At 43.1% G+C, this 12,877-nt stretch overlaps 1 protein-coding gene across 3 annotated transcripts in view; it reads left to right on the plus strand.

Moving 5' to 3' along the window:
* The first annotated feature begins 1,571 nt into the window (after nt 1-1,571).
* MAP3K1 (mitogen-activated protein kinase kinase kinase 1) overlaps nt 1,572-12,877 on the plus strand; it is a 76,178-nt gene continuing 64,872 nt past the window's right edge. Inside the window, exon 1 of one of the 3 annotated variants that reach the window (XM_049863921.1) lies at nt 1,572-2,089. In XM_049863921.1, the coding sequence (XP_049719878.1) occupies nt 1,608-2,089 (482 nt within the window). In that variant the 5' untranslated portion in view covers nt 1,572-1,607. The other 2 variants (XM_049863923.1, XM_049863922.1) reach the window with 2 other exon arrangements.

Raw genomic sequence — 12,877 nt, forward strand, 5'->3', positions numbered from 1 at the left:
ACAGTGAACTAATATGAAATCAAGACCCTTAAAAACTCCCTCCACTATCACCTTGCTCCTCAGGTAACATACCTAGAAAGGGGGTTTTAATTGTATCAAGAAATGAAAGGAATTATTACATGGATAGTTCAGTCCAGGCCATGCATAGTTCAGGCTTTCGTCTAAATATTATGAAGACAGACAAGATAGCTCTCTCCTTTCTCTGCGTGGGAAGCCCCCTCCCCCCGCATTAAAATAAATTACCATTATTTAGTGTTTCTCAAAATATACCTAGAGACGCTGCTCCTGTCTTCTGGGAGATTTCCCATCACAGACAAACCAACTTAAGAGAAACGCAACACAACTCTACCCGGCTGAACAAAGGTCGAAAATCATTAACATGCAAATGAACCTTTTTCTATCCCAAAGCACCTTACGGCAGACTCTCCCCAGGGATGTTACTGTTGCTAGACCCATCCAGCAGCTCCCCAGGGATCCAGGGGTTCAAAACACCGCGTTTGGCAACCGGGTACTGCGGGGGATGGGGATGGGGGTGGGGGTGGAGGCACCTGGGACCATCGCCCGACCCCGCCAGGAAGAGGGACGTGCAGCGAGGGGCGTCGGGTTTGGGGAGGGCCAGGGCCAGGCTGAGGATGACATTATCGAGCACTTCCTGCACAGCGTAGGTTCCTTCCCCAAAGGTGCTCTATCTGGTTCTGTGCCCTTTCCAAAGTCAGAGCCGAGGAAAAAACAAAGCTCCTCAGGACATCCATGTGTCTCCATAGCCAAGTGGTACTGGGGAGACAAGGGCTGTCTGAAACCAACGACTTCAGGATGTAAACACGGTATTCCAAGAAACTTTGAAGTTTTGATTATTTGTAGCACGAGGGGCGGGGGACAAAAGAAGAGGAAAAATTTCTTCAAAAAAAAACTTTGTTTTTGGTCCGCAGCAGCACGTCCACTGAACGTTGGGTTTCTTTCGCTTTGCAGCAGGCAACACCCCCGGCGCCACCTGCGCGTCGCGCGCGGAGCGGGCAGGATGGGGCTTGGCCCGCGCCCGGGTCTCCCGACGCCACTGCAAAGGGCAGTGTGAATGACAAGACTGCAAATCTCCTCCCCAACATCCCCTTCCACGCATCACACGCACACATTCCAACTAATTATTTATTTCGGAAGCTGCAACTTCAGTAGGGCGAGCTCCCGGTGGGCCGAGCCGAGATTGCAGCAGACACGAAGCGGCGCGATGCTGCCACTCCGGCACCTCCTGTGGCCGGTGAGGCCCGCGACTACCTGGCGGCGCGGCGGGCGCAGCACGCAGAGTCCAGGAAGTTCCACCGCCGCCACGTCCGAGTCCACGGCGCCGGCCCGCCCGCCCCGCCGAGCGCGCAGCCCACTCCCCCCAACCTGCTGCGCCGCCGCCCCCGCCGACCCGCCCTCCGCCTCCGGCCAAACCCCGCGCCCCCGCCCGCCCGTCTGTCCCGGGCAGAGCCCGGCGGGCCACGCTCACGCAGTTGGCGCAGGCAGTTCTACGCTGGCGGCGCAGCGCCCGCCGGTCCGCCCGCCCCCTGCGCTCTCCCCGCCCCCTCCCTCCCTCTCGGGGGCCGAGCGAATGTAGCCCGCGAGAGAAAATGGCGGCGGCGGCGGGGAATCGCGCCTCGTCGTCGGGATTCCCGGGCGCCGGGGCGGTGAGCCCCGAGGCGGGCGGCGGCAGAGGGCCCCTGAAGGCGAGCAGCGTGCCCGCGGCAGCCGCGGGGCTCCTGCGGGAGGCGGGCAGCGGGGGCCGCGAGCGGGCGGAGTGGCGGCGGCGGCAGCTGCGCAAAGTGCGGAGTGTGGAGCTGGACCGGCTGCCCGAGCCGCCGATCTTCCTCGCCGCTTCTCCGCCGTCCTCCTCAACTTCCCCGTCGCCGGAGCCCGCGGACTCGGCAGCGGGCGGGAGCGGTTTCCAGCCTCTGGCGGTGCCGCCGCCCCACGGAGCCGTGAGCCGCTGCGGCGCCCAGCCTGCAGAGCTAGTGGCCGCTTCGGACAGCGGCGCCCCGAACCTCGCAGGGGCCGAGCCCGGGGAGAAGCGAGCGTCCGCCGCCGAGCCGTCTCCTGCAGCGGCCCCCACCGGGTGAGTAGCACCGCCGGGGGCGCGGAGAGAACTTTGGTTGTAGGCAGAGGGCAATGAATGAACCCCGGGTACCGTGCGCAGCGTCCTGGGGCCGCGTTCTGGGATACTGCGCGCCGCTTGCCGGGGTCCGAACCCCCGCACCCCCCGGGCACCCTCTCAGACCTCCTCCCGGCGTCGGGCGGCGCCCCGGACCCGGCCTAGGGGTTGGACGGGGTCCCGGGGCGGGGAAGTGCCGGGGAGTTTGTTATTGTTTGTAGACATGTGACAGACGTGCCAACCCGTCTGCGGGACCCGTTGCGAAAAGGTGTGGAGGCCCTGGCTAGCTCTGGGGCTCTGGGAATCCGTGCTCTCCGAGGAGCCGGGGCTTGAGACCCCGGCGCTGCCCTCAGGGCAATTTGGGGCCGGACCCAGGGGGCAGGGGGCAACCAGGTGGCGGCGCGCCAGGAACGGAGTCTCGGGGACGGGGGGCGAGGCCGGAGCCGGCCGGCGGGCGGTGGTCGGCAAAGGGGCGGGGTGGGTGGGGAGCCCCAACCGGAGGCCGGGGCGAGGGCGAGAGGACAGAAGAGAAAGCGACGAGGTCTCTGCGGCCGTGACAGGCCGAGCCCCTCCGCCCGCCTGGAGCTCGAGTCCTGAGGCAGGTATCGGGGGCCGGGCCCGGATGCCGCGGCGCGCCCCAAGAGCCGGCAGTAGGGGATTCCCGGGGGACGGCTCGGTAACGCCTGTCAAAGCGGTGCGGACAGATAGACTGCAAACTCGTGGGACTTGCAGTCTTTTCGAAATTGGGGTTTTCTAATTGCGTCCCCCCCAAAGGGGCTCCGAGAGTACTTGGGAATGCGAACTGCACGGAGAAGACTAGAGCGACTTCGGTTTGGAGTTTGAATTTGGTCTTTGAAGTTTGCATTTGGCTGAGTGGTGTAAGAGACCCGACCGGATGTGTCAGCCGTTCAATTTCAAAGCGGTGGTGACTGCTCCCCGCAGTTCCTCCGGCGTGGTTCGGGAGCGCGGCGCGGGTGCGGTGCTTCCTGCTCTGTGCAGCTGCGTCGGCCGACTGCCGAATTCCAGGGTTTTTTTGGGGGTTTTGTACAGAGCTGTCGGCTCAGCTAAGACAGACCTGTGGGGCTTATGCAGTACGATACATACGTGCAGTGTAACTCAGAGGAGCGATTCGTGGCCTGACCCTTTTTTCGCAGCTGGGGTTTTTTATGTTAAAGGAAATTCAAATAAATATGACAGCTATAATCTTTTTTTTTTTTTTTAATCTGGCTAACGTATACAAAGCACAAAGTCTTGATGGTGTATTTTGAGTTGCTGGAAATGGTTTTGTGATGGTCACCCTTTGCCCTGTAGAATTCCCTGACCCTTGTTGTGAGTATTTTAAAGAGTGTGTAACTTAGGTTTGTGTTTCTTGTGAGACTAATTTGACAGTGGAAATCTTAGTTTTGGTTCATTATCTGAAGTGATTTGGTACTTTTTTGTGAGATTATTTGTTTAAAACTACAGTTCATTTATTACTTGGATGTCGCTCCCTCCCCTGAAAATAAATAAAAACTAAGAAAAAAAAATAGACTTTACCATGGCAGTATTGAAACAAAAGGAGATTGTGACTGTGATAGTTTTTTGTGTGCACTTGTACATGTAACTTAGTTTTACAAGAGTTATATTCCTTTACAGTTTTCTATTTCTATGCACATTGGACAAAAACTTAACTGGAAAAATTCTTTGAAGGCAAATGTGAGAAATTAGTTTTACCTATACTCATGATACATAACTCTTTGGATGCAATAAATGATTTAGTAAATATCAGCATTCTGGTCTTCTCATTGAGCTATGAATATAGTATAAGGGCAGCCACTGTTAAGATAACACATAGAAGTTGTTTGGTATGGTCTTCTGACACAAAATAAGAGAACTAAGGTGGAAAAAAAAAAGCTATGAATATAGTATAAGGGCAGCCACTGTTAAGATAACACATAGAAGTTGTTTGGTATGGTCTTTTGACACAAAATAAGAGAACTAAAGTGGAGGCAGATAGAATTCAGGGACTGAATAAATCCATGCTTAGTTTTTGTGTTTTATAACCTAGGTTTTTTTCTCCTCTTTGTTTAAGGGGCGGATTATAAATTGCACAGTATATGATATAATAGACTAGTTTGCATAACCTTTTTTTTTTTTTTAATGACTTTCATTAGCCAGAAAGCTTTTGGCTCATCCCACATATAAAAGTAATTATTTCCTTTATAATTAAGTGTTGATTCCCTGTCTTTTTAAAATACGATGATTTTTCTAACTTCTTTGGCAATTGGGGTTGAAATTCATTTCAGTCTCTTGGTATAAACACTGAGTATAAGTAGTTCAATAAAACTTGAATTGAGCTTTGCATTATACTTGTTGACAATAGTTTCATATGTTCAGGAGGAAAATCAGACAGTGAGATTTTGAAATATTTTTATGTTCGAGTAGGAGTAGGGGTCTAAAGACCTCTTCTGTCTAAAGACCTATTTTTTTTTTTATTAATTCTATGATTTCAATTTGAGAATTCCCCTTAGTTTTTTTTTTAACTTTTTTATGTTGAATGTAGAAATTAAAATTGTAGAAAATACACTTGTGAGGTATAAATTATATAAATAACAGTAATTTTTAAAATTGGAGATTTAAAATCTGGCCCTCTTTTTCAGAGTAATAACTGAAATCAGTGAAAGTTTTGTGCCTGTAAGTGGCGCCCAAGCGTTTTGAGTTTTTCCTTGTATTACAGAATTAAGGGCTTTTTCATCCTATTTACTGTCTTTGAAGAAAAATTACAGTGTTACTCTTCATTGAACAGGCTATTGTGAGTTTAGTAGATATAATTACTCCATCCTATTTTGGTAACTTAAAAAGACCAAACTATCAATTTGCTGGCCCCCTGAAAGAACAAGATATGCTGTACTTGTTAATGTTAGTTTTGTTTAAAACTAAAGATATTTCATTGGCTGCCTTTATATCCTCATATAGCCCTAAGCTTTCACTTCCTCTCAGAAGCTGTTAGGCTAAAAAGATTCTTAGTGACATTTTACTAGAGGAGGTGAAGTGACATCACCTAAAAATAGGTTTTAAAAAATTAAGTTGGTGATATTATAAAATAATAGAAGTAGTTACATAAGTTAGTCTTCCATGAATTTGTAAGTTTCACCATTATGAAATGTCTCCAGGTTTCATTTTAAATCAGTTAAGAAAACTAATGCATTCTTCAAAGAGTAACGTTATTAAATATAATTCTAAAACAAATGTCAGGGTTGGAATTGTTGCCAACTTTTGTTTTCTTTTCATATCTGATTTTGGCAAGGATGACTGGTTAAACAACATTCCTTAATATATGATTTCTAATGTACTGTCATAACTCCATTTTGTTAGATACAAAAAACAGGAAGTAGCCCTGTTCATTGATATTCTTTCACGTCTTCTATACCAAGCATAGTATGTTGCACTTTTTAGAAATGTTTGCTGACTTGTAGACTTGAAAATTTCAAAATATGGAAAGAAAAGAATGTTCTTTTGCTTTCAACAAGAGCAGAAGAACCAGCTGCAGCTTGCCTAGGCTGGGTCTGTTGATCAGTCCTGACACTGGCTGTGTGCATTCCAAAGGAAGAAATGATGGGATGGTAAGGTAGTTAATGGGGAATGGATTATTCCAAGGAAAAATACAGGGTGTTCAAAAGTGCTGAGTTAGGAAGTACAACTTTTGAATTTTGTGCCCCAGTCAATGGTTAAGTGCTCTGCTGCTAACCAAAAGGCTGGTGGCTGGAACCCATGAGCCGCTCTGTGGGAGAAAGATGTGGCAATCTGCTTCTGTAAAGATTACAGCCTTGGAAACCTTATTCTATAGGATACTCTCTCCTATAGGGCCACTATGAGTTGAAATCAACTTGATGGCAACAGGTCAGTTTCTTGTGTTGGGGGGCTCTTATGGTGAAGGGGAATAGAAAAACGTGCTGTGGACGTGAAATTTTCCCTGGCGGCTACTTAAGAGCCACAGTCTATTACACCTCTAACCTTAAAATGCTTTGCTTATATCCGATATGCCAAGTACATTCCTTTGATTTGGTTGGTTCCCTCAGTCCTGGCCTCTTTTTCTATCCTAAGTCAAAAGTTAGAACTACTTAAAAATGTAAATATGTAGAAGATTAATATGAGGAAATGTACAGTATCAGGAATAAAGCTCAAATTGTTTTTATTTAAGAAATAATTTTTTAAAAATTTTAAACAGAAAAGAAATAATCAGGACTAGAGTTAAGATAAATGGTTCATTGCAAAATAGTGAGATTAGTCAGGTGCTCTTTTTATATTGCAGAATATAAGATGCTTTTAACTGTGGCTTAAAACATGTTCATTGAGCATATAGATATGCTTACCTGTTGCCATCAAGTTGATTCTAACCCATAGCAACCCTATAAGACAGAGTAGAACTGCCTGGTAGGGTTTCCAAAAGAGTGGCCAGTGGATTAGAACTGCCAACTTTTGGTTAGTAGCCATAGCTCTTAACTACTGTGCCACCAGGTCTCCGTAGGTAATCCTTACATCACTTTTCTATAGTCAGCTCCTTTGCCTTCTGCGTGCCAAGCGAGTTGTATACATTATCTTGTTTAATCGTCACTACAGTGCTCTAGGGGAGAGGCAATGTAATCTGTTTTAAAGAGGAGGAAACTCATCTGATATGCTAAAGCCTCATGATCGAACAACTAGCGTGACAAAGCTAAAATTCAAATCCAAGTCAATCTGAGTCCACAGTCCATTTCTTTCCACTACTGTATGCTGCCTTCATTTTCTTTTTCAAATTAATTGATGATTTTAAGGAGGAAGTTGTTGGTCAGGAGTCGTAATAGAGTACTACGTCTCTACTCAGTGTCACTGCCAGTACATTTGTTTGCTGATAGACATACTGAAGGCTATGTGCAGTGGTTAAGAGCTTGACTGCTAACCAAAAGATTGGCAGCTCAAACCCACCTGCCACTCCTTGGAAACTCTATGGGGCAGTTCTACTCTGCCCTACAGGGTTACTATGAGTCCAGATCGGCTCAACGGCAACGTGTGTATATCCTTATGTGTGTAATGCATAGTTCTCTGTAACCTGATCGACATATAACAAGTAAGCTGTATTTAGATTACCCCATCATGTTAGGTAAAGAGGGTAAATGATTAGTCTTGAATGTTTCTTAAATTTATTGATATCTGCTATATTAAATCATAAGTCAGGAAGTAAAGAAGGCAGACCTAGTATTCTTTCATCTTAATCATCATACATAGAGACAGTATTCCAATGTCGATGAACCCTACACTTTATTTATTTATTTTCCAGATTTCATTCGTTTAACATTTATGAACCCCTACAAGGTGGTGGTCTAGGTGTAGAGAAAAAAATCATCATGCAGTCTCTCTTTCTTTTGGTAGACTGTGGTATATAAACGTGTTTCATCATCCCGTGTTAAGTGCTGTGAGAGAGAAAGGGCTACAGAGGAGCACCCAGATTAGGATTAGTGCTCTGACTTTCATCTACAACATTCCACCCTGTATTCCTACAGTAAATGCAATAGTATCTTCCCAGCTTTCTGAGGAATTAATTGGCCTTTTAGATTAGTACTTCAGAGTGGTAGGTTTGTTCTGCCTTCTGCTTGTACATTTGGTCTGCTAGTGTTTGCTCTTTCTTTGGTCTCTTTCCCTTTCCTTAGAATAGATACGTACAGTAGTTTCGGGTCACTAATGGAAAAAAGGACCCTAGATAAGGTTACTTGTAGTTTCAAACCTATTGCCTATGATTTTAAAAGGAGTATGTACAGTACTGCAAGTTCAGGCATGATTTTTTTTTTTTTGTAAGAAAATTAAAATGGAGATGAGGGGAGTATGAAATTCAATGGCTGCCTATGTGGGTTTTAAAATTCAATCTTTATTATTAGTAACAGCCACTCTGCTCAGTTAAGAAAACTTGTAGGGAAATGTAAAATATGCTCTAGGACGAAAGACAATCAAGAAGATATACTTGTCTTTATTTACTGTATGCATGTCACAGTTGATTTAGCTATGTTTGGTATGGAAGGGAGTTCTGTTAGTGAACGAGTCCTTTGGAATACCATACTAGTTAGCTTGATTGAATAGATTGAGATGTTGAGGAGAACTGTTTACAAAATGGAGAACTGTTAAATTCTTAAGACCCACCGAGCATGTATTTCTGAGGGTATACTTCTGTCGCCTGGAAATTATTAATGGGGCCATTGGACTTCTTGAAATCTGAAGTAAGCCCCTGGAGCCACATGGTATGCTTATGCGGTGCAGAAGCTAGTTTCATCATATGTAGGCAATGCTCGAGCTGAGTTCATCATGTGTAGGTATGATGATGATGAGTGTACGTGTAGTGAAGAGAGGGCAGGTGGTGGACTGTAGGTTGGAGCTTTACTCTTGACAAACAGACATTATGATTACTTTCCTTTATTGCCTAAATAATCATTTAAGTGATATGCTATCGAACAAGTTTTAAACTAGCCTTACAGCATTCTGAATACTAAATACCAGTTAACTGACCAGGAACTCTGTTTTAGTATCTAGACTAGCGTCTGGCATCCATGAATGTTAGCTGTCTCGTGAATTGAATGCTAGGATGAATTGATTTTCCCAAGTGGTTATTTTTAGATTTTTGTCTCTGAAGGTTAGTCACTTACTCAAACATGATCTTAATCTCGGTCTAGTTTAAGGCAAGTTTTGAGGCAACTTACGAGTTTTTGGACATTGCTTGGTATTTATTAGCAGTAGTTGGTATTTAGCAAGCAGCCATTAGCAATATTGGTCAGTTTTATATAATGTGAAACTTACGGTAATTTAATTTTAATGGCTAAGTGTATATTATTAAATAATTGGAGCCATGCTCAAACTACCAAATGTTAAGAAAGCTGAGTTCCTGGTATATGAAAACATCTGGTTGTTTGGGTAAATAGATAAGCTCTCCTGATTTTCTTCTTAGCCCAGGCAATTCTTCCTCAATAGTGCATCATCATCCTCTTGAACGTTAATGTTAGATAGTCCTCAGGTAGTCTTAGGCCCTCTGTCATTCTGTCTCCTGCATCGCCACTCCAGCCTCATTCATGCCTTTAGATCAATTATCAGCCATTAACGAGTGATTCCAGAGTTATTCCTTAGCCTGGATCTCTCCTAAACTCCAGGTCTATTAAACCTGCTTTCATAATATTTCTACTTGAATATCTCAGCTGTACCCCACACACAGTATCTAAAGCCAAATTCACTATTTTCTCCCCTAAATCTCGCTTCTCTTACGGTGTTACCTGGACAGTAAATAGCTCCATAATATATTCTGCTTATCCAGCAGAACCAGAACGTAGGATGCATCCTAGACACCCTCCCCCTCACCTCCTCATATTCAGTCAGTCATTAAAAAACTTTCAAATGCTTTCTATTTAGATAAAGACTAGAGAGTCCTTACATGGCCTGCAGAGTCCCTGCCTGCCCGTCCAGGCTCATCTCAGATCACTCTGGCCTTTGTTGTCTGCAGTATGGCTTTCATGTCCTCAAACTCAGCAACGTCACCTGTCACAGAGCCTTTGCATGAAGCATGCTTCCTCTGCCAAGAAGACTCTTTCCAAAGCCCACCGAGTCAACTCCTCATTGCTCAGATCTTAGTTCATTGATGTTTCCTCAGATAAGTCTTCCCTGATACCCCAGACTAGGCAGGTTCAGGTTACTGGCTTTTGTAGCAGTGTCCCTGCTGTTGTTGTGATGTTACATTTGTGTTATCTCATTTGAGGAATGATTGCCTTCCCCCTAAGACCATAAGATCTGAATGGGCAGGGCATGTGGCTCAGTAGGGACCAATCACTTCACAAAATGCTTGGCACAGAGTAGACACTCCGCAAGCATTTGTTGAATAGATGAATGAAGGGAATAATGGCATGTTCAAACTAGTAGATCACCTCTTCTTCCCCTTTGGTCAGACATAGTCTAGGACCTAGTTAAACTAAAAAAACCAAACATGTTGCCATCCAGTCAACTCCAACTCATAGTGACCCTATAGGACAGAGTAGAACTGCCCTGTTGGGTTTCCAGGGAGTGGCTGGGGCATTCAAACTGCTGACCTTTTGATTAGCAGCCGAATGCTTAACCGCGGAGCCACCAGGGCACCAGGACCTAATTGGGAAGAGGGAAAACGGGAAAAATCTAGACTGTGTTTCCAAATTGTGGCCTTGTGATAAACTCATTGGGAGGTATCTGGACTATTGGACATGCTGGGTGCCTTGAGGAAAGAAGGATAGCTTAAAGTGATACAGAGGAAGTAGTTAAACTGTACAATTTGTTATAGGTAAAACAAGTTTGTTATCTGTGTGTAATTCTTCTTTAGCTTCTAGGAACTTGAAAATGTGTATGTATGAATATATACGTAAAGGTCATGCATTAATATAATTGTCCCTTTTTTAAGTTTTCAGAATGATGTTTAAATTTACGGTACTACTTTTAGGATTCTTGTCCAGTACTTCATCCAAAATTCATTAATTTGTTATAATAATTCAACTTGAGATAAATAGAAGTTCACGTTTGCATTAAAGAAAAGATTTGCTAGGCAAATACTATATGAGATTTCAGGAGCCAAGAACCACGCAACAGAAAATGTTTTAAAGTAATACCAGAGGTAACTAAACCCAGCAGCCTCTCTTATCTAGAACATGGATTAGCACTAAGAAGTAGAGTGAGAAGACTGAGCAGCCAACAGGCTTGTAACAAAATCTGTGCTTTGATTTTACACTTAAAAGTGTTTCAAGGGCATTTGCTCAGGATTCGTTGACACTTATTTAAGACATTGTTCTTGCAGTCTTGTGTATTTGGTGTCCCTAACATGCAGCAATTAAAAGCAGCCAATTAGAGGGGATAGCAGTGTGCATACTGCAAGAGGCAGGTTCCCTGAAGGCAGCAGTGCGGGCAACAAAGTAGGGAAATAGACTTAATAAAGAGAGGAACTCTAAAAACTAGAACATTAAAACATTGCAATCGGGGGCCACCTGGTGTTGGGACAGTTAGTTCTTACAGACCTGGGCAACCCCAGAACTGTGAATTTATTAAATCCCAGCACTGTTTAACATTACTTCCTGGGTATCAATTTTCTGATTTGTAAAATGAGTTTAAGATTATATATCATTGTTTTTATTTTTAATGGCAACTGTGGCTCAATATTAAAAGATTATCATGTTTCTGTACATTCAATGAATTGAAGTTAAAAAGCTTATATTTTAGGAGAATTTCCACCCAGAATAGTTGCAGAAAGCATTTTAATTCTTAAAGTGGTAAACCTCTAAATTACTAGAAGATGAAACCATGTAGCCTTGATGGTAGTGAATAAATGAGGTGTACTTTAGAATTACATAAAATTGAATTCTGCTCATTAGAAATGTCTTGTGGATTGTCTGTGTGGAAAAATGTTTTTTGCTTTATTTGTTGGCCTGAGTCATTTTACATCCTGCAGTTTCTTTAAAATAATAATAAATCCCTACCACCATCACCACCACTAATATATACAGGCATTTCTACTAGTTAGACTGTAAGGAGGCAGAAGAATCCCAGACTTGGGAGTCAGACAGTAAGCTCCAGCTTTGTAACATTGACAAGTTATTACGTCAAAGTTTTTGCTTTATAAATACATAAAACACCTTTTCTGTGAGGCTCTAAGAAGATGGCTGCTTATGAAAGTACCTTAATGCCTAATGCTCTAACGTGATATTTACTTGTGTTTTACAACAGACATTTCATAGCTTCTTTTTCTTTCTTCAAAATTTTAATCATTTAGCTGTATCTGTTATTTGTTTTCTGGATTTCTCATGGTATTCTTAAATTCTTATTTGAAATAAACCAAATTATTTTCATTGAACCTTAGATTTTTAAACAGATAAAACAGATTAATATAAATGCCCCTTAAAAAGTTTTCATCTAAATTTATTTTGAATTTTGGAAGTATGTTTCAATTATTCCTATATATGGGCGCCTCCATGCTGTTAGATTGCAGTATGACAAGATCCTTATGATAGTTCAGAGATTGAGAATTTATAGAATTAAACTTCAGTAGTAAAATAATCGGACAGTCCTTTTGAAGGCAACAGAACAATTTATTTAAAACAGTAAAAAAACAAAAAGACCTATGTTGTGTACACTGTTAAACAGTTTGCTTTTTTTCTTAACAATGTTTTGTTAGTTATCGTAAGGATGAACATAGATTTATCTTTTCAGTGACTACATAATATTCCCTCATACGGTTGTCTCATTAATTAACCAGTTTCCTATCTTTAGACATTTATAGTGTCTCACTTTTTTGTTGTTACACTAAGCTTTAGTGACTACCCTTGCATATACATTTTCGTATAGCTCTGCATTCTGTCTGATAGGATAAAAATTCAGAAGTGGAATTGCTGAGTCAAGGGGTGTACATATTTTAGAATTTGATTATATAGCCAGATTGCCCTATAAATCATTGTGCCAGTTTACATTTACCTCACAGTAGGTGAGAGTACCTGTTGCTCAACATCCTTGCCAACGTTGGATATCATTAAGCTTTTATTTTTACCAATCTCGTGGGTGATGAAAGATGGTTTCTCATTTTAATTTCTACTTCTTAGATTTTAGTGTCATCGCACATCTTGTTCTACTTACTGACGATTTCATACTTCTTTTGTATATTTCCCTCCACTTATGGGAGAGAATCGTTTATCTTTTTCTTAATGATTCGTTAGTACTTTTTGTATATTAAGGATATACTCTGATACTTGTTGC

The sequence above is a fragment of the Elephas maximus genome, chromosome 2, assembly GCF_024166365.1.
Source record: "Elephas maximus indicus isolate mEleMax1 chromosome 2, mEleMax1 primary haplotype, whole genome shotgun sequence".
Classification (NCBI taxonomy): domain Eukaryota; kingdom Metazoa; phylum Chordata; class Mammalia; order Proboscidea; family Elephantidae; genus Elephas; species Elephas maximus.